The sequence below is a fragment of the Anolis sagrei genome, chromosome 4, assembly GCF_037176765.1.
Source record: "Anolis sagrei isolate rAnoSag1 chromosome 4, rAnoSag1.mat, whole genome shotgun sequence".
In the NCBI taxonomy this organism is placed as follows: Eukaryota; Metazoa; Chordata; class Lepidosauria; order Squamata; family Dactyloidae; genus Anolis; species Anolis sagrei.
In genome coordinates this window covers 209,217,962-209,245,373 of record NC_090024.1, presented here as the reverse complement: position 1 = coordinate 209,245,373, position 27,412 = coordinate 209,217,962, and the positions used below count along the sequence as shown (strand labels likewise).

Below are 27,412 nucleotides of genomic sequence, written 5' to 3'. Positions count from 1 at the left end.
CCATACCATGACCATCCCAGTACAAATTTGTCCTTTGAGGCACTTTATCTCATCACCTAATGGAAATTAAACCCCATCGTTTGTCCCATCTGAATCTCCCACCAGATATATTACGCTACTTACCTATCTCACCCAGGGTATTGCACCACCTGACATCCGCCGGGAAGTGGCAGCCAATAGTGAAAGGACCAAGGCAGAGACATCTCCAGCTCATCCCCTATTTGGGTATCAGCCAGCACGTCAACGACTTAAATCTAGACATAGTTTTCTAAGATCTACAGAGACACTCGCTGGAACACCTCAGCAAGCAAGAGTCCAAAAGTGGCAGGCTCAAACCCAGCACCTCAACCAATGGCTGTTACCAAATCAGAAACTCCCTCCTGGGCACACAGAAGACTGGGCGACTTGGAAGGTGCTGAACAGACTGTGCTCTGGCACCACGAGATGCAGAGCCAACCTTCAGAAATGGGGCTACAAAGTGGAATCCTCGACATGTGAGTGTGGAGAAGAGCAAACCACTGACCACCTGCTGCAATGCAACATGAGCCCAGCCACATGCACAATGGAGGACCTTCTTGCAGCAACACCGGAGGCACTCCAAGTGGCCAGATCCTGGTCAAAGGACATTTAACCAACTACCAAACTCACAAGTTTTGTATTTTTCTGTTTGTTTGCTTTGTTCTGTTAGAAATGTAATATAATGGACTGGTTGCTCTGACACGACAAACAAACTCAGGGTTTTATAATTTTGCCCCCTGTATCTGGCCCAACCCACTGTGTTCAACTTTTTTATTTTTATTTCATATTCTGTGTTTTCCTTATTGTATTATTTTATTATTGTTTGCTTTTTATTTGATGTTACTATTTGCTGTATATATTTTTATTTTGTTTTATTGTAACTGTTGGGCTTGGCCTTATGTTAGCTGCCCATAGTCCCATTGGGGAGATGGTGGCAGGGTATAAATAAAGGTGGTTATTATTATTATTATTATTATTATTATTATTATTATTGTTATTATTCCTTGGAGAAGGGAAGGCATCAATGCTATCTCGTGGGGGTAGCTGTCTCCTAGCTACCACTATTTCCTCACCCAGGCATTCAAAAAAGTCAGAAGGGTTGCCACAATGAAGAGAGTTGAGGGGGTTAGTGCTTCTTTTAGGTTCTCTTGAGATGGATTAGGCTTTCATCTTTTGCCCTCCTACTCAGAGAAGAAGAAAGTTCCTTTTTTGGTAAAAGTTCAGGTACAGTTCTTCCACTGATATGTGGATAAGTCAACCCAGGTTTTGTGCGCTGGGTTTTTGGACCTAAATTTCTAGACTTATATATATAGCGTATATAGGGTCGTCACAACACCAATCTGTGACTGGCTGTAGCTCTCTATGGTTTCAAGCAAGATGTGTCCCTAGCCTGCCAGGTGATGCTGTGGATTGAAATCAGAGCCGGTGTCCATATGATTTAAACAAACTTTGGTTCCTTGCTGAAGAGCCCTTGCTATTATGCATGTACATTGACTATTATTTTCTTCCGTCCTAGTTTCAGCTCTTAACTTTCAAAATTCTTTGCAGTTTCTGCATTGTAGAAACTTCAAAAAAAGAGGAACAAAAAAGATGTTCAGAAATATTCTGAAAGATCAGAAATGAAAATTGCACACTTTGTTACCCAAATTAAATATATGGTTTTGAATAATGGATTCCTCTGGTGACATTTCAAGCAAATAACTTCCCCTATTCTAATTCAAGATCCGTTGGGTTGTGATGTAACCAGTTTTATACCCACTAATTTAAACTTCCCTTTCTCAGAACAATAACAATACTCTTAGCTGCATTAAAATTAATTTCTGCTCTAGAGAGTGCCATCTTTTGGCACTCTCCCATTAATACTACCCTACTCAATTGTACCAACTGTAATATATTTTTGTATACCTTACTATGACTATATGTGAGGGGGGGGGGGGTTGGAGGGGAATGTATGTGTCTTCTTGACTGCCTAAACAAAGGTGCCAACTAGTTTATAATATTATGAGAGAGAGAGAGAGAGAGAGAGAGAGAGGTAGGTAGGTAGGTACATTAAAGGAATGTTACTAAATATTAGTTGCTGCTGTTATGAATACTTGCCATGCTTATCGTTTATCTGTTTTTGTATAGTAATGTCATCTACAGTTCATTGTCATTTTGGCCTCTTTAAAAAAAAATCTAGTTTCTTTATATAGTGGTCCATGCCCTAGTTACCTCCAGATTGGATTACTGTAATGCACTCTACGTGGCGCTGCCTTTGAAGACAGCCCCGAAACTGCAGTTGGTTCAAGGTTCGGTGGCCAGATTACTAACGGGAGCTAGTTACAGGGAGTGGTCAACCCCCCTGTTCAAACAGCTCCACTGACTACCAATAAATTTCCGGTCCCAGTTCAAGGTGCAAAACCTTAAATGCTTCAGGACCTGCCTATCTTCGCGATCGCATCTTCCCCTATGAACCAGCATGTACCCTAAGATTATCTGGGGAGGCTCTTCGCTCACTTCCACTGCTGTCTCAAGCATGGTTGGTGGGGACGAGGGAGAGGGCCTTCTTGGTGGTGACCCTTTGGCTCTGGAATTCTCTATCTAGGGAGATCAGACCAGCACCTACTCTGTCCACTTTCTGCAAGAACCTAAAAACTTGGATGTTCCGCTGTGCCTTTGACTAGGCAGTTCACCAGAGAATTGGCCTGATCTTACCAATGTTCCTGCACTGTAGTTTCACCCCATGGTCTGCAATTCTAACACTTCAATGTCTAAAGACATTACCCTCCCATCCTGGCCATATCAAATTTTGCACTGGCTCAACTTAGGAACTATTGCACAAACTCTGAGCCCTCTGAACTCAGCATCTATTATCATTCAGCTATGATATTGTTTTTATGATGTTTGCTTTGTTATTGATATTTTTTTACCTGATGTGGTGGTTTTGATTTTATTTTATTGTGCTATGTTTAAATCTGTATTCTCTGGGTTTGTCCCTTTGTAAGCCATCCTGAGTCCCTGAGGAGATGGAGGCAGGGTATAAAATTATTATTATTATTATTATTATTATTATTATTATTATTATTATTTACTACTACTACTACTACTACTACTACTACACCACACACACACACACACACACACACACAATGTGCATACAAATGTGTACTTTTCTTGCTCTCTCTCTCCTCCAGTCTTTTTGACTACTATTTACTTGTCCCTGCAGACAATGAACCAGTTTTGTAAACTTATGGTAGAAACAAAATCATTAATTTTTAATATTATTTCTTGTAACAGATTTATGTAGCCACCACCATTACCACCAGACATTCCCATCCATGCAAAAATACTTTTCAAAAATACTTTTCAGCTATGTAGATTTTTTCTAAACCAGTACAATTCTAGTTATTTTTAAAAGGTTCAACAGCAGTGCAATCTAGTAAGTTTTGAATAGCAGATACCGAAATACAGATAAAAGCAACTGAAGAGAAACCAAGCATTATAGAAGGAGAAAGCAAAAGAAGAATTCAACTGAAACTTTGATCTACAGATAGGCAACCTATAACTTAGGAATCCCCATATCTCATTAAAACCTACAGAACTATAGAAATTGCAGTGACCCATTTATTAGCCCCCCAACTAAGCACATCTGAAATGCTAAATGCCTAGCTGAGGCCTTTGCCTGATTCTTCACAAAAGAGGGGAAAGCTCTTTGACAAAATCAAACATGATGACAAAATGATGGCATGCTGCATATACATCATTCCTTTACCTGATATTTCACAGACATATTAAAAAAATATTTCATAATGTTGAAACTGCTCCTATTAAATTCACCCCAGGCTCAAGACAGTGGAAATATCCTGAGGTTATTTTTCCTGCAGTAATGAACTGAGGTACCTCTGAGCAATTTCCTGAGCCTTTATGTTCATCATTTACAACCCAGGAAAAAGAAAGGCTGCAAAACATATGGTAAGGTGATGAGATAAGCTGACTAATAATTGCTGGAGAGAAACAAGTCTTGTAGGTATTGGGAGGTCAGCAGATTGGGTCATGCTGATGAAGAAAGGAAAAAATAACACAGGAAGTAAGTTTAGGATAAAAATATTATCAGTATCAAATTGCTTACAAAGTATAAAGGAAGGATCAATCTTGAAAATGTTACCTTTAGACTATACTTCAAGCATCCCTCAATCAGGATGAACATTGTCTATACTGGATGGAGACAGATTTCCCAGGTTAAATAAGGATCAGCACTGTTGTACATTTAGTGCAGTGCTGTAGAATTTGAAGAGGCACAAATGGAGGGTGAAAGAGAGAAACATGCCAAGAGGAAGGCGTGTCAAGCCAACCCCGACCGAGACCGCCTTCCACCTGGAAACCAATGCCCTCACTGTGGGAAAAGGTGCAGATCAAGAATAGGGCTCCACAGTCACCTATGGACCCACCAGCACACTGATCTTGGAAGACTATCCTACTTGGACAACGAGGGATCGCCTTAGTAGTAGTAGAACGTATAGAAAAACGCATATCAGCTGGAGTCAGTTGTCCTGTGAACAATACTTGTTGAAATACACTCACAAGCACAGTTGATGGGAATAAGGGAAAGGACCTTCTCAGTGGTGGCTTCCCAACTTTGAAACTCCCTCCCCAAGGAGATTAGGCAAGCCCCCAAAATGTCCACTTTTCGCAGGGAGGTCAAACTTGGATGTTTCATTAAGCATTCGAAAAGGATTAGCCCCATTTATAAATGCCCAGTCCCTAGATGGTGGAGATGGTGGCAGGGTATAAGAATAAAGTTCTTATAAAGTTAGTATTATACCAGCATTCAAGGTACAGGAGCCCCATTTCTTATTTCACGAGATAACAGTAAGCAGAGAATTTAAAGAACAGCAGTCAAAAATTACTACTACTACTACTACAAACAACAACTACTACTTTTCCAATTTTGGGGAGGCAAAGTGAATTATGACATGGCCACTATCCTTTGTTTGCAGAGTTGTTTGCTCTGGAAGTTACTTTTGAGTTGATCCATAAAGTAAGATTAGTTAATAGAGCAAAATAATGTAAGTCCTCTGAGGGAGCTCTAAATAAAAAACATATTTATAAGATCCATGCACATACATTTCTGTAAATTAGAGCTGGAGGCAATGTAGTCTTTTGAGAGAGATTGTTTCAAGCTTCGGATGGTTGAATCCACTGATAAAGAATCTGTGGATATAGAGGACTGATTGTGTTTGTAAAATTATTGTTGGGGCCCCACAATAATTTTACAAACACAATCAGTCCTCTATATCCACAGATTCTTTATCAGTGGATTCAACCATCCGAAGCTTGAAACAATCTCTCTCCTCCCCCTCATCGCAAAGGTGTTGGGAAACAAAATGTGGGGCACAAAAATCTCACATTTTTTTTCAGGAGAGTGCAGTGGATGTTGTCACCCTCAAGCACACTGTGATTGTGGGGGGGGGGGGGGGGCGGGGGCGGTAATGCCACCCCTCAAGTTCAGTCAGTTGCCTATTCTTGCTGTAAACTGAATTGTACTATTCCAAGTATTGCGCAAATGTTTTGAACACCAAAACTAAGTGGGGGTATTTTTTCCTGCTTGGCTTTCCCCCTTCTACACAACTCTTTTTCATTTTAGCAGCATAATTTTGCAAAAAGACAGATCATTTTGTTGTTGCTAGCAATAAACATTTGGAAGTCAGTAATCTTTGCAATGACCTGCAAGGAGATGAATATCTAAGCATGGTGTGCTGCTCATGGCTGCATATCTCTTCAGCATCTTATGAGCAACACATCTAGAAAAAACCACTCACTGAAGAAAGCCCACTGGGAGATTCTTCCCGCATGGGGAATTGTTTCCTCTCAAGACAAGAAAATTACCAATAGATGGAAATGTATATTTTCTTTATTTACAGGTGAAACTCTCAGAAATCTTGGCTAATGGATTCTTGGAGAACTTACAAAGATTTTTTTAGTGCTAAGATTGCATTTCTGCTTGACTCAGTGTTTGCCTCCCAAAGGTACCCATTACCTAACACTTGATAAGAGCAGAGCAGGTTTGTTTTCTTGAAGCGCCATCAGAGATATTGTACAGAGGGGTCTTCTTCCTGTGGAAAAAATCTTTCACTGTGTTCATGTGTTGTGTAAGATTTTAAAACATCCATTGAGATATATCTCAAATGAGGAGTTTCTCAAGTTACTTTTTGTAGAAAAGGCTCTTGCATCAGAGAAGATGATAACAGATGTCTGATTTGCTGTATACCTTTGTACTTTTCCATTATTTCTCTTTCCAAACTGAGCAAAGTTATTTTTGGATTATAATTTCCAGAAGCCCCCATTCAGCATGATAAGTAGCCAAACGCTTCAGATTCTTGAGACTTCCATCCAAAACAAAACAAAACAAAAACCATTTTCATCCTATTTAAAGACGTAGTTGACATTTTCTGGAATAAAAAGGTATATGATAAATAAGTTCTCTTTGTTTCTGTTGTTTGCACTCCTGGGAATGCTTTGATAATTTTTCCTAGCCTAAGGGACAAACCAAACATGGCATTAACTGTACCTTTGCATTTAATTACTATGTTAAAAAAATGTAATTAGCAACCACCTGTAGCGATACAGTGAAGAAGCAAACATCACAAAAAACAAGGAGGAAAAACTTCACTCTTTCTTGTCCTACCATGAATGGCAGATTTCTTTCCAAATCAGCTATTAGCAAATATCTTTCAGTTGTCCCAATTTGGCAGAAGTAATCATGATTAATCTTCTGTCATTCCACTTTTTTCAGCTGCTGGCAAAATATTTGAGTTCCTCTTTGCTTTTTCAATTTTGTCCCTTCGATTGCTGACAACTGAATTCAAGCTAAAAAGTAATTTGAACCCAGTTAACTCAATTGAGTTGGAGGAGAGAAAGGGCAAAATCTTGCCCTTCCCTGTAGGTTCAAGCAAAAACAAACTTCTGCAACCTTTCTTAGCTTGTCCGTACTTCCTCATTAATAAAATATAAAGATTTCCCCTTGACATTAAACGTAGTTGAGACCAACTCTGGGGTAGTGGTGCTCATCTCCATTTCTAAGCCAAAGATCCGGCATTGTCTATAGCTGCCTCGAAGGTCATGTGACTGCATGGAGCGCTGTTACCTTCATACCAGGGCGGTACCTATTGATCTACTCACATTTGCATGTTTTTGAAACTGCTAGGTTGGCAAAAGCTGGGGCTAACAGCGGGAGCTTACCCTACTCCCGGGATTTGAACTGCTAACCCTTCAGTCAGCAAGTTCAGCAGCTCAGTAGTTTAACTCGCTGAGCCACCAGTAACTTTTATTATATTGAACACATCCTGATGTTTTCATGTGTGAAATGTTGGAGTGCATGCCAATTTCACTGGATGAATTTTGCTGAAAATTCCAACATAAAAAAGGTTTGTTGAAATCATATTTCTCTCTACCTGATTCTCTTTCACCCGAAGCCTCAGTTAATACAAATGGAATAGTTTACCAAGTGAGCTTTATTGCTTAACAGGTACTTGAACTAAATTCCCAGTCCAGCAAAACTGGCTTCCGAGTATCATAGTGTCAAGTCATAGCTTTTTTAGCTAATCGCAGCTGCATGGTCTACAAATCTATGACAAGGTAAACCCATACCTCTTCAATGTGCTAGAATTTGAAATCAATTCATAGCCTTGTCCTTTTAACAAATGAACATGGTACATTAGAATCTTGTCAGTTCACTTGAAGCCAGCCAAGTGTGTTGTGATCAGCCGATGTTGCAAGTGGAGAAAGGCGCATAGCTTAGTCTGTTGGCTTTGATGCTTTGAAAGCGAATGAGGAGGAGCTAGCAGTAAATTATTTTTCAGTTCCTGTTTCTAATAATTCCATTCTTCTGACAGCCTCACAAAAGATCATTGCAGATTATAGAACATCATGCACAATAGAGGATTCTTCTCTGACCTCATTTCCCCAGAAAATTGGTTTCCTGTACTGAACAATTTTACTGTAGTGAAGAACGTTTGTGAAAACACTTCTGGCAACTGGAGCAAATGAAAATATTAGCATGACCTCCTAAAGGGGAAAGTGAACTGGTAATGAGGAGAAGTCTTTTCTCAAATGGATTTAGAGGGCAAAGTGGTGGCCTGTGTTATGGATGAATCATAGTAGAACTATTATAATAAGAAATTGCCTCAGGGGCCAGGGTCTGGAGAAAGTCTATGATGTATCCTCAGAAAACAATTCAACAGATTGATTTGAAACTTCATTGCGAGAATAGTTTTAGAATAGTTTGAGCATATTTTGAAGTAGAAAGGCTAAAGGGCTTGTTTATAGAAGTTTAAAGAAGCAGTTTGAGAGGTGTATGCATATATATGCCTTCAAGTTTCCTGTCAATGTATGGTGATTCCATGAATCTCATAGGGCTTTGTTAGCAATGAATAGACTCATAGAATCATAGAGTTGGAAGAGACCTCATGGCCATCCAGTCCAATCCCTGCCAAGAAGCAGGAAAATCGCATTCAAAGCACCTCTGATAGATGGCCATCCAGCCTCTTTTTAAAAGCCTCCAAAGAAGGAGCCTCCACCACATGCCGGGGCAGAGAGTTCCACTGCTGAACAGCTCTCACAGTGAGGGAGTTCTTCCTAATGTTCAGGTCGAATCTCCTTTCCTGTACTTTGAATACTGAGAGGGTACCCTCCAGCTACATTTTCATTGCCAGTCTCCAACTCAAGTACTAATTGGAGCTGAGTCTGTTTAGCTTCCAAGATCAGACAGGATCAGTTGTTGTGGTCTCTATACAGCTTTTTAATGTGTGTGAAATAAAGTGATTGATTGTGGCTTGTTGGCTTTGGCAAGAATCATTGCTTTTTTTAATTTGTAAATAAAGCACATGGAAATTGAATGACTTTTAAAAAGATAGCTCGTGCTTCTAAGAGGCTTTTTGGAGGTAGGTATAAATATGTAAGAAGAAAGAATATTAATAATGTAGTTCAACCTATGATTGTGTGTGATATCAATGAGGATGGTTTTCCTGGGCCTATGTCTGATGTCAATGGGGATGAGGGTTTTGCTGGGCCTGAGTAAAGCCCAGGCCTTGCTAAGAGACCCAAGGTTTCTTATGAACAGATTGTTTCTCCTGTAGATTCCCAAGATCAAATCCCTGGGAGATGCCCACAGCAGTCTTTCTCTGATAAACTATCTTCTGAGGATGATTTGTCAGATGCAGAATTTAATGAGTTTGAAGATAGAAATCAAGAGTTTGTAAACTAAGGCAAAGTTCTCAAGATTTGCGGAGGTCAGCCCATCTGCTAGAAAAGAGAGATAAGAAATCCTTATCTGGTTTAAGGGAAAATGAGATGCTTTCTTTCTTTCATGGGACAGGAAAAGCTTTATATGATACGAGGAAAGGATTCTAGTTCAGTCTCGTCAATGTTGCAGTTTCATGCCGGACCTGTTTCCAAGTGGATTTCTAGTTTCATGTTTCAAATTCTGCCAGGTTCCTATTCTGGACATTGGATCTTCATGCTGTCTTGTTCCTTTGAGTTTTGCATCTTTGGATCTTGTGTTTCTACCTTTCTACCCTTTTGTCCTCTGTGTATATTACCATCTGTTCATCTATGTATGTGGCATAGGTTTTGGAATATAGAATCTAACACAATGGAGATAGCAAAGGAAGATGGGGAAATGGAGGTGAATAAATAGTAGAACAATCTTGTATGTGCATGTGCATGCAGTCAGTTTTATGCTTACCAATACTTATACCTAGGAATGCCAGCAAAATCCACATGGGAATACATTGGTACCATATTTTCCCTATTCTGGAGGGGCAGCATCTTTGTGATGCCAGACTTGAAGGCACACAACATCAACAGATTAGCTTGTATGGGACTGTTGGAAGTAGAAATGCATTTTTGCATTTACAAAACTGTATAAATGGCTTCCTTTGGACCTCTTTGTAGATACATATGCATTTGTTTGTAGATCTTTTTTCTGCCTCAAATCAGCTAGCTTCACATGTGCCAAGTTCTCTTTTGGTGTGTCTATCATCTAAATGAGGGTGTTTTAAAATGGTGATGAAAACAGCTCTAGCCTGTTCTTATGCTTATGGCATGATAAAAATATTAGTCTTTAAGGCACCATCAAATTATTTTGCTGTTTATAACACCATCAAGGAGTTTATGCGAGGGCAAAATTCTCATTTTTTTCAAGCTGTCAGATTCAGGATATTTTTCTCTCCATAACAGAATGCAGGAGGCAGTGCACTTAGAAGTTTTATTCTGGTGTATTTTAAGCAAGAAGCTTTTTGTCTAAAGCTGCTAAAAATTTAAAGATGTGAGAGTAACAGGAATGTAGCAAAGATGCAATTTTGGAATTTCTTTGTACAGTTCCCTTGTGTCCTTCTACCTACGATATGTAAAGGAGTAAAAGGATGCTCTTAGATGCCCTACATGTTGCTAAAGCAGAGAGAAGCATCCATACAGGCATAAAAGGTTGGAAAACAGGAGCAGCTCTCTAAATTTTGCAGTCAAAATTATGTCCCAAGAAAACATATTCTTCTCATACTAAGCACTGTTTAGCTGCTGTTATAAGATGAAATGTCTCCAATGATGTAATTATGAACTCAGGGCTCACAGTGTCAAAGGTCCAAGACTTTTTAATCAACAGGGACAATGACATTATCTGCCATCTCATTTAGACTCCATTGTTCCCTCTGAATTTAGTCATCATCCACAGGGTAACTAGAAAGGACTACCCTCCCCCAGGAATGGCATATTGTTATGATCTATTCTTGTAGTAATCAAATATATTTGAATTAGTAGCATCTTTAGGATTCATGTTACCCAGATCAGTAATTCATGGCATCACCCTGCTATACCAGACCAGAGCATATAGTAGCAAAATTGTCCAAAGATTTGACAAAACAAGTGACTTAAAAAAACTAGTAACAATGAAAACAACAGCACATGCTTACAGCAGATGCAGGCAAAAATATATAATTCAAAGGAGCTCTACACATGGGGCATTTTAACCCCATTTAACTGCTTTTAATCATGGCTTGGACAGGGCCTGCTGTGTGCCATAACACAATGCATGGCACACCCTGCCCACATTCCTCCCAAAGTGAAGGGGAAACACCAAAAGGTGCTTCCTCCACCACAATGGGAAGAAAGTGTATTTTGGGTAGCTCTGACTGAGACATCCACACGTTCCTCCTCTTTCTCCCGTAGGATGGAGGAAAGAGTGGTGGGGCAACCCTTTCTTCCATTTGATGGGGCCAGGGACAGGATGCCAACGTGCCCTGACCCATCCCCACCATATGATGGCAGAAGTAGGGAGGGCACATGGGATGCCCCAAGCCACCTTGCCTTATTTCCCTTTCGCCTGGGACTGCTGGTGAAATGGCATGGCCCAAAAGTGCCACGTGAAGAGATCGAAAGTGTTGCTGTAACTGGGTAATAATGACAGCTCTAATCAGAATAAATGTGCATGAGAAGATGAGAAGATTTTAAAAATGTGCACGAAAAGATAAAAACAAATTAGCATAGAGTTTTAGGTTTGTAAGTGTGTTGAGATAATATTCCTGAGCTGGTCTTTTGAAAAATGCTTTTGTGTATATCTGACTGCAGGGATTTATTTATTTATTTATTTACTGCATTTTTTACCCTGCTCTATGTCAACCCCGGAGGATTTAAAAATAAATATATATTTGTGCTGAAATTTTATAATAAAAATTTTGATTGGTAGTCATTTTGGTGTCAACCCTTCTGATAGTGTGATTCAGTGTGGTTTGCATCAATTTGAAGCTGGCTTTATGAAATTTTTATTTCTGGTAGATATGAAACTGCTAGAAGTTAGTTTTGGTCGAGATAGCCACCAGCACTTTTGAATTCTACATGATCAAAAGTTTCAGTAAATTGTACTTCAGACTTTAGCACTGTAGTCCTGGCATTCCCATAACTGGTAGAAAAACCAACAATGAACAGGAAAAGAAGAATCCCAGCTCTGACCCAAACACAGTGTATGTCACATATTGATGTTTCTGTTTCACCTGTTTCCTATGGTATTGATAGCCAAGGATATCTCAATTTCCCAAATACTGCCCACTTAACATAGAATGGATCTCAAAATTTAGTTTTGTCAACTTCCTCAGAAAGAGAAAAATGTTTAAGAAAAAATGATTCCTTCTTCCCTCCAGAACAAAATTTATGGTTTACATCACCTGAAATAGTACAGAGACATGGATTTGAGTAATGTCAACCCATTTCTTCTTTGGGAAATGTTCAGATGGTGCTGCATTCACACAGGGTTCTTCTTCAGCCCACTGAGTTTCAGCCATGCTTGCATCTCTCCCTGTGTTTAGAGACACTGGCCATGTCAGTGTGGGATGTGCAGTTCACACAACATGGATTTGCCTTTTCATTGGTGCTACAGTACTAATGGGGATCAAACAGGAGGGAAACATGCATGCATCTAATGGCTACTAATACAAATGGGGATTGTTATTGTGCTGCAGTGAAAGGCACATACAAGAACATAGAGGTCTTCTATCTCCCCAATCCATGAGAATGGTACTTTGTATGGAAACAAATGTTTAAAATGACAACTGTAACTTCAATAGAAATGTGAGATGGTTTGAGGCCATGTGTTCATGAGCCATCTCAAGGTTTCTTGGCCCAAACAAGACTACATCTCCAAACCAAGTGCTGTACTTTAACAGCACCCCCAAAAAAGGAAGCTGCTCTTTAAAACAGGCCAACCGAGAGACTCAGTAGATAGGGCTCATATTTATTTATTTATTTACTAATTCAAATAAATAAATAAATATTTATTTATTTACTGTAACCCTTCTCAGCCCTCAGGTGACTCAGGGCGGTTTACAGGGGCAACGATTCAATGCCTCATGTGGGCTGTTACGTTGATATAGCCAGGTGAGATCCCTGCTTTTGTTCTTTCTTTAACATCCATATAAAAAAGGAAGATTTATACACCAAGCTAGATTTGAATGCTCTTTCTTTTCTTTTCAGATTTTTCGGCGAGCTGACAAGAATGGTGAGTTACCTGCTGCATGATTTCCTTGATTGTTTCTCTTGTGCTAACTGTTATGGTTTTAAAATATAGCCCACAGGCAAGTGGTAGTTTCCATGTGAGTGGGCTGGTGATGCAATTCCAGGTTTTAATCTGAATGTTAAAAGAGCTATCTGTACTGGGGATAGAGTTCAGCACTATGAACAACTCCTTTAACAGCTATGAAATCGACCAGCCGCCACAGGTGTAGCCTTCACTCTTCTCAAATGTTAGTGATGGGCATCACATGCTTTTTAGTAGAGTACTCTGAACTTAAATGGCCTTTAGAAAATAAAACGAACCGACTTATTTCTGTTACACCCCTTCTCCGAGGAGGTCATATTGACAAGCATTGACACGCTTCTCCCAATATTTGTGTCTCACAACTGCTTATCAGGTAAATTATTCAAACAAGTAGTGACTTGTCTACAGCTATCAGTAAGCATAATGGATTAGTCCAAATTTGAACTCGGATTTCACCAATAATAGTCCTATAGTATTCACTTTCTTTGCTATTACAATGAGTTTAATTTGTTCAGCAACTCAGCTTTTAACTCAAATCACTCTTATCTCAAAGTGAATTTTCCCACTGAAATGCTATTAATTTGTTCCAGCCCCCTGAACCCCACCCCCACCCAATTTTTTGTTGCGTGTTATTAAAGAAAATGTACTTTATAAATAACAATCTGTAGTATATGATTTCAATTTAATTCTCAGATAATCTCTTCATGCCTATATCTGTCATAGTTATCTATCATTTTTCATAATTGTAGCCACTTATGGAGAGAAAAAGTGGGTTATTATTCTTATTCTTATTATTATTATAATTAATAATAATAATAATAATGAGAAAACCCCTAAATATATATCTCTCCATTGTCTGTCTTGTCACTGTATAATCGGCATTGAATGTTTGCTATATGTGTGTTCTGTGATCTACTCTGAGTCCCCTTTGAGGTGAGAAGGGCAGAATATAAGTACTGTAAATAAATAAATAAATAAATAAATAAATAATCTGTAGCCCTTGTTTTGCCTATCTTAAGTCAACTTGCATGTCAATAACTGCTGGGTGAATCGGTCCTTCTTGTTAAATGCTGATCTGTGGTTGCCTTTCTACTATCCATTCTGACCTTTGCATCCCCTGAAACTACTATCTTCATATTTCCATCATTTCCTCTAAATCTGGTCTGAATTTTATGACGACATTTTCAGTTTTACTGAATACTCTTGACCTTTGTTCATTTCATTTGGAATTCATTTTTGGTTACATTTTCAGCATATTTTACAAAGTATTTTTCTCTATGCTCCATTGTTCTGCTCATGTTATCTTAAATTTGGAATTTCCAAATTTGCAGGTGGCAAACTGGATGTTAACCCTGGTTTTATATGCCTGTCATCCCTGGGCAACTTTATTAATTGCATCCAAGGTAGAAAGTGCCCAGCTACTCACTAACCTCCACTGACAAGATGTAACTAAGAAATAATACTACAATTCTATAGATGTTGTGTCTACATTATGATTATTGATAACTTGTATAGACCTTTGCTGGCATTTCTTCATGCCTGCATTTGATCATGTTGTTGGAAGAGTCTCTACATTTTTTGTATGAGAACCAGCATAGCAATTTGAGCTTTGAATTATGACGGGAAAATAGGATTCATATCCCACTTAGCCATGAAAACCCCTGAGTTACCTGGGACAAGTTATATTCTCTCAGCCTCAGAGAAAGTCAATGGCAAACTTTCTTGCCAAGAAACCCTATATGTGCTCAGGTTGTTCTGTGTCAGAATTGACTTGAAAGTGCATAACAACAATCTTGTCCCTGTTTTTAAGTTGCCACTAATTGTATTGGTTACTCAAAGTTAAACATGGATGGAGCAGTTAGACTCAGTTCTACCACTTTGGAATTTTACCAGCATTAGTGGCAAATATATCTTGGGATTTCACCATGCTGACTGAGGTCTTTGAGGAGTTGTAGTCCACAAAAATGACTCTTCCACCCTCTGATACAGCTTCACCATTGCTATGGTTGATGAATTTGCCTCACATGTTTATACTGCAATATCCTCCTAGTACAGAACAAGCTGAATTAATTAGACAGTATAGCACGCCAGGCACTGTGTTACTTTCTCTTCGCAGAAGTATAATTATTCTCCTTCCTTTGTTTAAATGTAGATGATGGGAAGTTGTCATTTGAAGAGTTTAAAAACTGTTGTGCTGATGGCATCCTCAGCTCCGAAGAACTATGGGAGCTGTTCAACAGCATTGATAGGCGTCATTCAGGGTAAGTGAAAGTTTATCATAGATAAGGACCTAGCTAGAGTGTAGAAAGCCAAGGACAACAGACACAACCTCCCAGAAAGGTTGACCACAATGTTTCTAGATACAGCTGTACAGTCTTTGCATTTGATGATGTGGTGGATCCAGTCATGAGACAGTCTGCCTCCTGGACTGTGATAATCTCTAACCTAACCTCACCCTGGCTGTTGAGGAGGGAAAAAGAGAATTCATGAGAAGCAAGATTCCTCATGAGCTCCTGTATGGTTCCAGACAGAATGGCACAGCTACCAAAAAGTGAAGCTGGTCTAGTAGCCCCCCCACCAAGGTGATCAAGGTGATCATCTTCACCACCAAGGTGAAGATTGTCACATTACTTTGGATATGACAATCTTCATATCCAAAGTAACAGGCATGAAGGCCCATTTCTACATCTTCCAGGAGTTCTAGAACTATTGTAAATGGTCACAATGTGTCATATGCCATTACAAGATGGAGAAAAAATTGGGAAACCAATGAAAGCCAGCAAGCTAGAGAGGCAGACTGGAGAGAGAAGCTCCTCTCCAATGAAAGATTTTCAGCCACTTGTTTAGCATGAATCAATGAACTCATGAAAACCAAACAGGTTCTTGGGAAGGAGTTACCATGCCACTGGAGGGATGCAGCACTTCCCATGGACCATGTTCACACCAATAGGATGTAAATGGGAACGTGAGACAATAAGGCCATGTCTGCAAAGCAAAATCAGCAGTTCCTGTCCTCTATTGGATTGTATCACTTTAGCACTTTAGCAGTGTGACAGAAAAACTTCCCAAAACAAGATGCTGGATGGCCTTCATATGGCAGGAAAGTTCCCTTAAAAAAACTACTAGATATTGGGAATAGTGAGATATGGAATGCAGACATTTCTCAGGGGATGGAGATCAGTAATAGCACAGAATCTGCTTTGAATGCAAAAATTGCCTCACTCGATCTCTGGCCTCTCTGGGTGAGCTGCAAAAGTTCCCTGTCGGAACTACTAATGAGTAAAGACCAGACTGTGTAGGCAGGGCGTAGCCAGAAAAACATTTCGGGAGGGGTTGAAATTTTCGGGGGGGGGGGGGTTTGAAAATTTCACAGGGGGGGTTGAAACCTGCCTCCTAGCTCACGCTGAAGCAAAGAGCACAGCAGGAGGCAGAGCAGCCTTCAATATCCTGCAGCTCCGCCCTTGTCAACCACCTCCACCAAGTCTGGCCTCCTTAATGAGAGCATTCAACATCCACCCCCCCCCCCAACTTGGTTGCTTCAGTTCTGTCGTGCACTGGGCCTGTAAATAATTGTCTTTAGAACAGGATGCGCAACCTTTGCCCAGCGGGAAGCCAGGGGGCCTAAAGAGAAGTTCTCAGAGGTTTCCACCACAAACAGTCTTTAGATGGCTTGAGAAGTACAACAAAGTCTTTTATTAATGAGCAATCAAACAGAAACTTCTCTTGTCTTCAGTAAAGTTAAGCAAATGATTCCAAGCTTTTAGGCAACTGGTGAATTCCTAATCTTGCCCATGAAGGACAGGCAACTGTCTTCAATAATTTCTTCTTTAAAGGAAAATCCCCGTTTTAACTTCTCCCAGGCTGACTGTAATCTAACCCTTACTGATGTGGGCTCCGCTACCGGGTCGAACTGCGTCTCGAACGCCGAGTGTACCTACCAGCAAGGCAGTAGATGTTCTCCAGCTGGAGTTCTTTGGTCTTTAGGGCTGTTTTCCTGGAAATTCTTTGGAGACTCTTAAGACCTTTCTCCCCCGGAAGGTCTTAAGGGTTGAAGCTTTTGTACAGGGGAAGCTTGCACACATCCTATAAATAAGCTTACCTTGCTGAGACTAACTAAAATGGCTCCCTTCCCTTCCCAATTGCCCTGAGCAAGGGGCGGGACCAAAACTTAACAATGATGGACAGGTGACTTGCCCTATGACTGCAACCAAAGAAGCCACCTATCTGCAGAGTCCCTGAAACCTAGGACTGCAAGCAAACGTTTAATACAAAGCAAATAAAGTTGGAGCTCCTGGTACAGCTGTACCAGAACAACTACATCGGCTATTGCTGCAAGTAATGACAGTGTGAATAAATTGCTAATATTTGCTTGAGATAGTGCTTGCAGTTCTGGAGGGACTCTTGATTTTTTGCATCTCATAGACTTAGCATGGGGATTTGGTTAACCAGTTAAAATTCATGAGTAAACCAGGTTTTTAAAAAAAATCTGAAACATTTCGGGGGGGGGTTGAACCCCTAACCCCCCCCCCTCGCTACAGGCCTGTGTGTAGGCTAATTCTCTCCAAATTTGGATCCCCAGACATTGTCAAATATCCAAGTACTTTGCTGAGCCCTAATAAACATGGCTTATTGTCAGAGATCCAGGGCAATATAGTATCAACAACTCAATGGAGTCATGTTTTGGAACCACTAAAGTTGATAATACTGAACTAGAAGATCCAAAGATAGGGGGATATAATTTTTGACTGAAATGTTCTTGCTTTGCTTAACACAGGTTAACTGATGCTGTTAACAGATATCATAAACATATAATAAGATCAGTGGCTTGGTAGATGATATATTGCATTTATTGTTACATATAGGGTGTGAACACATAAATTGGTTCATTCTCATTCCATCTTGCTGTGTTTTGCATTTTGAACTATACATTGGAAGGGATGTGTAAAACAGAATGTGGGGAACCTGTATCTGTTTGGATGTTACTAGACTATAACTCCCAACATCTATTATCATTGATCATGCTGGCCAAGTTTGATAGGAGTTACAGTTCCAACAATTAGATGACCACAGATTTCCCCATTCCTGATGCAGAAGATGTCTAGGCTAGATGTCTTTTCATGTGCAGCCAGCCTTACAGTGTGGCGATTTTATACGTCAGTGAGATGGTATTCTTTCTAAAAGCTAATTTAGGCTGCCTTATGCTGGTAAGGGAGCAACAGATTGTTTGAAGACACAGCTTGTGTCTTGGTAAGCTTGGTAAGCCAGGGAATTAAAGCTGTTTTAAAAATAGTCCAGGCTCTGATCATAATTAAGATAGCATGTTAACTTCACAGCAGTATGCCTGAATTGCATGGATCAAAATCTCCTTTACTATTTTTGTCCAAGGACAGATTAAAATAACATGTAAATTCTCTAAGAAACACGCAAAGAAGATATTTTTGCTTTTAAGCAGCATAACAAGTGCTGTCCTCCACAGCATGACTTAAGCTAAGTGAAAGAGTTACATTGTAAAAGAGGGTTGCCTTTCTCTTCTGTAGGTTCGGCTTGACTGCTTTGCTTGTTTTGAATGAATGGAATTGGACTCCAAAAGGAGATAGTTAATGGAACCAGTCTTTAAGCACTTTGTCATAATTTACAATGCTTAACCTTTGTATGGTGCTTTTGAGTCTTCAGAACACTTTCCATGCCTTATCTACTTGTGATCCTTACAACAGCCCTGTACATCAAATTAGTTTCAGTATCTTGCCTATTGCAGATGAGCAAATAGAGGCTCAGGAAGAGTGAATTCATGGCAGAGAAGGATTCCCAACAAGGTTCCTTTTTTTTGGTTCCAATATCTTGCAGTAGCCATACCACTGTAGGCAACAATTAAGGGATTAAAAACAATTATTTCTTCTCTGTCAGGAGACTAAAACAAAATTCAGGACAATTCCTATCCTTGGCTGCTTTTTGAGATTGAGTTTAGAGCAGTGGTTTCCAAACTGTATTCTGCAGAACCCTAGGATTCCACAAAAACATTAAAAAATTAAATTTAAAATGGATAAGACCAATTATTCAATTGTCTCAAATGTGAGAGAAGAGGAAGTGTGGGTTATCTCCAGGGGCTATGTTCCTGAACTGAGGGAGCAGCAAGAACATGAGAGGCTTTCCATGTTCTTATTGAGAAGAACGGGAGTGGGGGGGGGGAGCTGGGTGGCAACTCTTCCACCCATGGGATTAGGTAAGAGGTGATGCGGGGTGATGGGTTCCCCACACCAGATTTGCAACGATCCATGGCCATTCCCCCTACTACCATCCACAATTTTGAACCCAATGTGATGAGGTCCTTATTGGCCATTCTATGATTCTAGAGTTCTAAGGGTTTCATGACTGAAAACATTTGGGAACCACTGGTTTAGAGGACTGTTGCTCTCTCCCAGGCTTAGTTTTGCCTGTCTCCTATTCCCTAATATCCGCCTGTCTCCTATTCCATGCTATCTTTCTTACAAAAAAAAATGCTTCAACTTCTTCTTCACGTGTTGTTTGAAGCATAACAAAGGGATCTTGAAGAACTAAAAACCCAGGTCCTTAAGGTCTTGGACTTGGGATAATAACTTTTTCATGTCTTTGTGTGCTCTTTACTCACCTGAAAAGTAGGTGCTTTGCATGCCATTATTCCACAATGAATCTTTCTGAGAGAAGCTTGTATACAATTATGGTACATGGATGCTAGAATGATTTTACACAGAGATTTTCCATATTATTTGCTGAGTTGAACTAGATTATGTGCCTCTAGCTAATGGAATGGAGGTATTTTGGGGGGAGGGGATATATCAACAAAGAGCATCTTTGTCCCCCTTATCTTTAAAAGGTTATTTGTTTTAAAGAGAAGATTTAGCAGCTAATTTCAGTTTAAAACCCTACAAAAGTTGATGTGTTTCTCTCCTCTCAAGAGAAGTTTACCAACCACAAATCTGATACAATAAGAGAAAGAGAGGATGAAGAAAGAAAGAGGTGGGGTGATGTGTACTGTATATATTGTGTCCTCTTATTGGCTGGTCCCAACTTTTATAACCCAAAACTCAGAAAGTTCACTCCAAATCTATCTCATTAAAATGTTTTGTCAATTAAAAATGCATCTGATTGTTTGGTCAAAAGTTTAATTATTCTCTATTTCCCCTGATTCAACTCTTTAATCTTCTTTTTAGAAACTCCAAAAAGGTCATAAATCTCTGAACTCCATGTTTATCCTTTTCTACAAAGTAGATAAATACCTGTGCCTAGAGACACAAATGCATCTGCTTATTTTTTAATATATTTTTAGTACCATAGTAATTAAAAAGATCTGAGTACAACTCTTATCAGTACCAATTAAGAGGAAAACAAAAAAACAACCTGACATTGATTAATCGCACAGAAAAATACATTTCTACCTTCTATTTAGGCCCTTTAAGTCTCTATCAATTTAGTATTCAAAGCATAAAACCTCTTTTGTTTCACAGTGAAAGCATAAAAGGGAAGCGTGTGCTTACTTCAAACATAAATGCATACATAATGTAAAGAGTAAATAAAAAGAAATATCTATCCCTAAAGAGTTAAAAGAAACAGTATGACAAACCTCACCTAATTATTCCCTTTCTGTCAGCAGAGAATTGATTCTATTCTTATTAAATTAAAGCAATTCATGAGGTAATCGCAAATAACATGTAATTATGGCAAAACATTTTAAGTTCATTATTAGGTTTTTATGCCTGTTCTCAGTATTTCATACTTGACAAGACAGCTAAAAGATAGGTTTTCAGTTGCATAATGTTAACTGGGAGTAAGTTTTCAAGGCTGCACAATGCAGGTGCATTGTCTTCAAATGTTCTTTATTAACACATCTATAAAAAAGTACTCTGTTTTCACATGGTCCTCTTCCCAGTTGGAATCAATATTTTATCCTCAAGGACAGACTGGGCTCACTACTGTAGGTTTATCTTAGCTACAAAATTCCAGCATTGAGTTTGTGAACTAAAGGCTTCCTGATCCAGGATTTCTCTTCATGTGAAAGAAGATGAGTCTGTGCAGATTCAGGCCTCCTAGAGTCACTCCTCCCAACTAATGCAACAGCACAGGGGCTTCTAACTGTTTCTTAAGATTGGTTGTGGACCAACTTCTTTCCTAGCTGGATGGCTTGTTTTACCAGTATGTCAGATATGCACCTACTGGCACAGAGAGGCATATTTATAGGTTCCTTAGAACTACTCTGTAGGGTGAAGAAGCTAAGCAAACTGAGGCATCTGAGTTTAAGAATCAAATCCTGTGGGAGAGGCTGCTGTGAAAAGCTCTTCTGTCTTCTCCATCTTCTTGTGAAAGTTTTTGGTTTCTAGGTGGTTACTAGCTGTTCCTTGTCTCTTTCTGAAACCAACGTCCAATGCCATAACAAATCAAGACACTTGGGCTGCTTCATTATTCTCCTTGGCTGCAGCCTCTGTTTTTATACCTGTGTTACCTAGGCTGCTCCACTCCTCCTGTCTGCTGAGTCTCCAGTATCTTCATGTGCTGAATGGCACAGCTGCCAGTATTCTTCTTATCACAGGTTAGCCTTGGAGCTGGAAGCCTCCTCTGTTTGGCAGCAGCAGCAGAAGATAGTAGTTTGCCAGGTTGAAAACTGGAAAGGCCACTTGTACCTTGACATTAGAAGAAGGAAGTTTGGCAGGAGTTGCTTGTCATGCAACCAAGTCACAAGCAATAGCTGCTTAAATTCCCCCTTCTACACAACCATTAAAGAAAGACACAGACACCTTCTCTTGTTTTCATTCTAGCAGCACAATCTCCAACACCCCCCACATTTTGCAGCTCTGTTTTCCCCAAAGCAAAAATGTTTAGAAACAAGGAGTAGGATTAGCTCTCTTAAACACATCCAATTTCATCAAATTCTCTAAAAATATACATATTGTCTCACTAGACAATTGTCTGGCTAGACTACAGTGACTTTTTTTAGCATCTGTAATGGTATGTCTTCCCCTGCCTTCCAAATCATGTGTCAGGCAGTTCCCCAAGACTGGTCATTTGTAACAGGAGCAGTTGGAACAAAATTATATGAAGCTCAGTCCTAAAGCTGTTTGCTTCAGGATAGTCAATGCTGCTTTCACCATATACATCCTCAGGCTGCTTCCAGACAGCACTTAAACACATGCCGAAGCAGGTTTAAGAAACCTGCTTAGGCGTGCATTCAAGTCCCCACATCTCTCCTCAAAACCTCCACTTTCCCAGAGAGCTGTCTAGACGTCCTCCCGGTACCTTCTGGGAATGCATCCAGACACCCAACCCCTCCCCCCCCCCGGGCCATAAAATAGAAAAGAAATTACCCGGCCGCCATTAAGGTCCTACCAGAGCATAAAAATGATATGCTGGTGGAGGGGGGAGGAACTATTCAACCCCCCCAGCAGGGCCTTAATGGTGTCTGGGAAAGTTCTTTCTATTTTAAGGCCTGGGGGTGGGGATGGGGCTGGGGACGGGGTAGGTGCTTTTGATTTTCCGGGCTCATACAGCCCAAAAAGCCTGAGAGAACTGGGCCTGGGGATCGCATGACATAGTCCCTGGGCCCCAATCTATATTGGCCTCAAACCTGAAAAGAGCTGGATGATATCAAAGATCCGGGTCTTACCATGTATCAAATTAATTCAGGACAAAGCAGGGTTTTGGTAATTTTATATTATATTTTAAATAATAATTTTGTATTTAAAACGAAGCTTGTGTGCAATGGAGGATCAAAAAGTAAAGGTGTCACTTTCGCAGCCACCCATGTGGAAAACTTTGAAGTATTTTGGATTTTGGAATTCTGGACTCTCTATGTATGTGTGCATGTATGCATGTGTGTCATACACATACATATGTAGTAAATTCTTAGTCTGTTTCTTTCAATATGTTCATGGGTAGAAGCTTTCCTGGGTGTCTTTGAAGCAAGCATTTTGCTAGCTGCACCTGATTTTATTGAATATCAAACTTGGGACCTTGGGCATTCAAAGTTGATACTTAGCTACAGGCCTTCCCTCCAGCTTAAGTGATCAGATCTCAAACACATGGAGTAATCAGAGCAGGACTCTTGCTTGATTAAAAAATCTCAGTCAATTAAGTGTATGGCTTTTCAGCGAGAAATTGATTCGCCATCCATTTCATGCAGAAATTTCCATATGGCGAGGAAAGAACAATCGCTCCAAAATGGAAGGAAGCAGCACACATTTTTAGATGATCCAGGTATATTTTGTTGCAATCATCATGGCTGAAGAGGGGCATGGACTGTGCATACCTTCAAACATTGTTGAATGGCAACTCCAAGCATTCCTCACCATTAAATATGTTGGCTGGAACTCTCAGGATAGTATCATAGAATAATAGAGTTGGAAAAGACCATGTGACCCATCCAGTCCAACCCCTGTTATGCAGGTAACATAATCAAAGCATCCCTGACATATGTCCATCTAGCCTTTTCTTTAAAATGTCCAAAGAAGGAGATTCCAAACCCTGTGAGGCAAGTCTCCAGAACAGGAATAAAAACAAGCTTACCCCCCTCCTCAGTGTGACATCCTTTCAGATATTTAAACATGCCACTTCAACAACATCCGGAAGACCATATAATTCCCACCAATGACCTAGTCTTATCTTCTCATAGTTATAATCTGTAGCTTTAGAAGGATTTATATTTATATTGATAATCAATATGAAGAGCCTTACATTGATGGTTGGTGTTTCATCTTAAGGTTTTTGTTTTTTGTTTTTTTTTAAAAAAACTTGCTTCTGTTAGATCTTGTTATTTCCTAAAATTCAACTTGCTCTTTATGCAGTTTGGGTTTGGGGTTTTTTAAAGGAAGGATGAGCCCCGTGTAGACTTTGAGAGCCAATCTGGAAAAGCTGACTATGACTCTGGGGACCAGGGTTTAAATCCCTACTTGGCCATAGAAACCCTTCCCAGGGAGGTGCTCTTTTTGGTAAAAAAAAAGAAAAGAAACTAATTTATTATTTGTAGCTTTTCACTTTTGTGGGGGCCCTGTCCATATACCCCTAACCTCAAAGAATATGGAGGACTAGCTGTAGTGGATAGTTAAAAATTGGAAGAGACTGAGAAACTTCATTGTTTGGACACCCACAAAAAATTCAAACTCCAGCCTCAGCCGGAAGCACATTAGGATACACTGGTCCCAAAGAAACAAAAGGCAGCGTGTCCTTGGAGGAAGAGAGTGACAAAGGAAGCAGAATGACTTGGTAGGAGTGTATGAGTCTGACACAATAGAGATCTAAATTTAGTTAAAATAACAGTACCAAGGAATGCTCTTTCATAAATGAAAAGGAAGAGGAAGCGTGTGTCTCTAATGGTTCATCCTCCTTCGACAGGCTTATGGAGATGAGGATGTGGCAACAGCACATGATGTTCCATGTATATTTGAGAGCTGGATTTTTTTTATTCCCCTGCCTTTGGTGCCAACAGTCCTGGAAATAATGTGCTTTATCTTCTGAAATATCACACCTCAGGTCCTCCTCTGCTTAATGATTCCTTAACCTTGGCCTGGAGCAATGTTTTAACCCAAGTGATTAAATTAACCTAGATTAATCTTTAACAACAAAAGGGAAAAGTAATCGAAGACACATGAGGAATAAGGGATGTTGAGGGATAGCTAGCTTTATTGGGAGCTGCTGAAAGAAATGCAAGTAAGAAGAGGGGTGTATGAATTCTGTTTATGCAATGAAGGTAATTCCAAGTGAGTGTCTTGAGCTGGAAGCCTGCTTAGGAAGGTAGGGGAGTGTGTTTTTAGCAACTTCACTGCCCTTGCCTGATGTGATGGAAAGTGTGCCTTAGAGATGAGCTATTTGATGCTGGCACATGTAAGATGAGCAGTCTTCACAACCAGATTGATTAAAGAAAATGGATTTTGACCCAATCCAGTGGGACTCAATCTTTGTGTATGTCATACTGGCAGTAGGTTTTTCTGAGATTCAGATTTCTAGAAAATGGCAGAGATACGAGACTCACATTTCTACCACAGAGCTATATAGGTATAGAGGCAGTAGTGTAGATGGGGACATTGCCCCTCCAAATAAGTATTGTGCCTCTCTTTATAAGATTTCTCTAATATAAGATTTCCCCATATTTCCAGCATTGCAGAGAGAGATACTGAAAATAATTCACACCTAGAACTCTTATTTTTTGCTATATTCTCATTTCCTGGTAAATTTGTCTGTTAATTTTATTTGGATGCCTAACCTGTCTTAGGTCTAAATTACTACCATGCTATAAATTTGGGAACAGAAAAAAATCCTTCATTTGGGGTGGCAGAACATTTGTCCACCGCCAACTTGCAGCAATGCCCCTATTCTTAGAACACTTGCACCTATTCAGAAATTACACACTTTCCAAAGTTCAGAGCTGATATGCCCTTTCAGATAGTGGAGGTCAGAAATATTTAATTAATAAACACATATAACAACCCTCCTTGTGCAGGTGCTCTCCAGATATGTTGGACCACATCTTGTGGTGCTATGGTACAGATACATAAAGAAACACTCACAGAAGTCTATAGAGAGCCAGCATATTGAGTGGTTTAAGCATTGGACTCTGGAAACCAAAGTTCCAGTCCCTACTCATCCATTGAAAGCCATTAACCTTTGGCAAATCACACACTCTGAGACCCAGACAGCCCCATTGGAAATGACTTGAAGGCACACAAGAACAACAAAACACTCTTTACCTCCCATTTTCCTAAATAGATTTTCATCGCATCCACCACCCAGGTTGACTTTCTCAACTTTTATCCGCATACCTCACTGCTCTTTCCTTTCCATGGAGTTAAGTACTGCACTTGCCTTTACCTTCTTCAGTGCTCTTTCTCTTCTTTTCCCTTCTCCAGTCTTTCTTTGTTTGCATATGTTTCTTTCTCCTGACCCCAGTGATTGTTCAGCATTTATCCCTTTCACTCTCCCTCACTAACTGCTTAGTAGGCAGCAGAACACTTTCCCTCTCTTTTATCTTTTTGAAGATTGGAATCCCTGCCGGAGGGAGTTCCATGAGGGAGTACCAAGTGTACCTGGGACAACTGTGTGCCTCTGACCCACATAGAGCTTTCTGAAGGCTCTGTGGAAAAATGCATGAGATCAGCTTGACTATATCTTCCTGACTGCTAGTTTGGAAAGTCTGCCACTCAGTGAGTGAATATAGCTTTGCCAGTTTTATTTACAGTATTTATATCCTGCCCTTCTCATCCTGAAGGGACTCAGATCACCTCATAGAATACAAACATATGGCAAACATTCAATGTAAATTGTACACTTAACAAGGACATACAACACAAACAGAGGTCAAGGCAGTTTTTCCCATCTTATTTCTGGCATCTTGGAGGCTGTGTTCTACTCCAGCCACGGGGAGTGCCATCAATCCAACTTCCATGCCAATCAATGTCCTTGAGGATGTATTTAAAGTAGTTAAAAGTTTTTAACAGATGATGCTAAAGTATATTTCTTAGATCAAGTGGTCACTATATATCTTGGACTAGTCCAATTTTAATGCATTTTTACCAGACTTAGATTCCAACATGCTCTTGGCCTGGATGCCATGGGATTTCTGAAGAAGCATCACCAAATAAGAGGCCAAAAGAGGAGACAAACATAAAATCTTCATGTGCAAATTTATATGTATTAATACAGATGTTGAAATAACTATTGAATTTAAATAGAAATACAGGCTCTCTCCCATAGCTGAGGCAGCTGGGACCAAGGGGCCTGTGTGCCTGTTCACTTTTCTTCGCAGGTGGTAAATGTTGACAGGAAACTTCAAAGCTCTTGCTCTCTTTTCTGATGCCTCTTTATCCTCAAACCAAATATTGACTAGGCAGCACTTTGAAAAGGGGATGCCTTTAAACATACAGTAATTTTGTGCTACTGCCCTTCAAATAGAGAACTGCCTTCTGTAAAAATGGATACATGGTAACCCTAATCCAATTATTAATTTTGCACTCAGCATTTCTATAATGGGAGATTTTTTGCATTAGCCTCATTTATTTAGTGTGAATGGATTTTAAGAAAAAGCAATGGAGCCGCTCTTTGCTGGGGGTATGCAACATGCTGGTTTTATTTCCCTTAACAGATTGGCAACAGAAGAAATGCTGCTGCTGATATTTAGTCCTCATAGGGAGAACTCCGGCTACACAATAGAACTGAGATTTTATTATGGAAAGGCTGGATGGATCTCATACTTCCTAGGGTGTTTCCTCTCCTTTGGGAAAAGAGCTGACATCTGGGAAGATGAATATTTTAGATCCATCATTCATTATATTTTCTTCTTTTCATACCCCCACAGAGAGCCACATCAGATGAACCTTC

At 39.8% G+C, this 27,412-nt stretch overlaps 1 protein-coding gene across 1 annotated transcript in view; it reads left to right on the top strand.

The window, feature by feature from the left end:
• Positions 1-27,412, top strand: part of NECAB3 (N-terminal EF-hand calcium binding protein 3) — a 106,085-nt gene that overhangs the window by 35,479 nt on the left and 43,194 nt on the right. The window contains exons 2-3 of the mRNA XM_060772353.2: positions 13,015-13,039; positions 15,231-15,339. Of these exons, the coding sequence (XP_060628336.2) occupies positions 13,015-13,039; positions 15,231-15,339 (134 nt within the window). The remainder of the gene's footprint in view (positions 1-13,014; positions 13,040-15,230; positions 15,340-27,412) is intronic.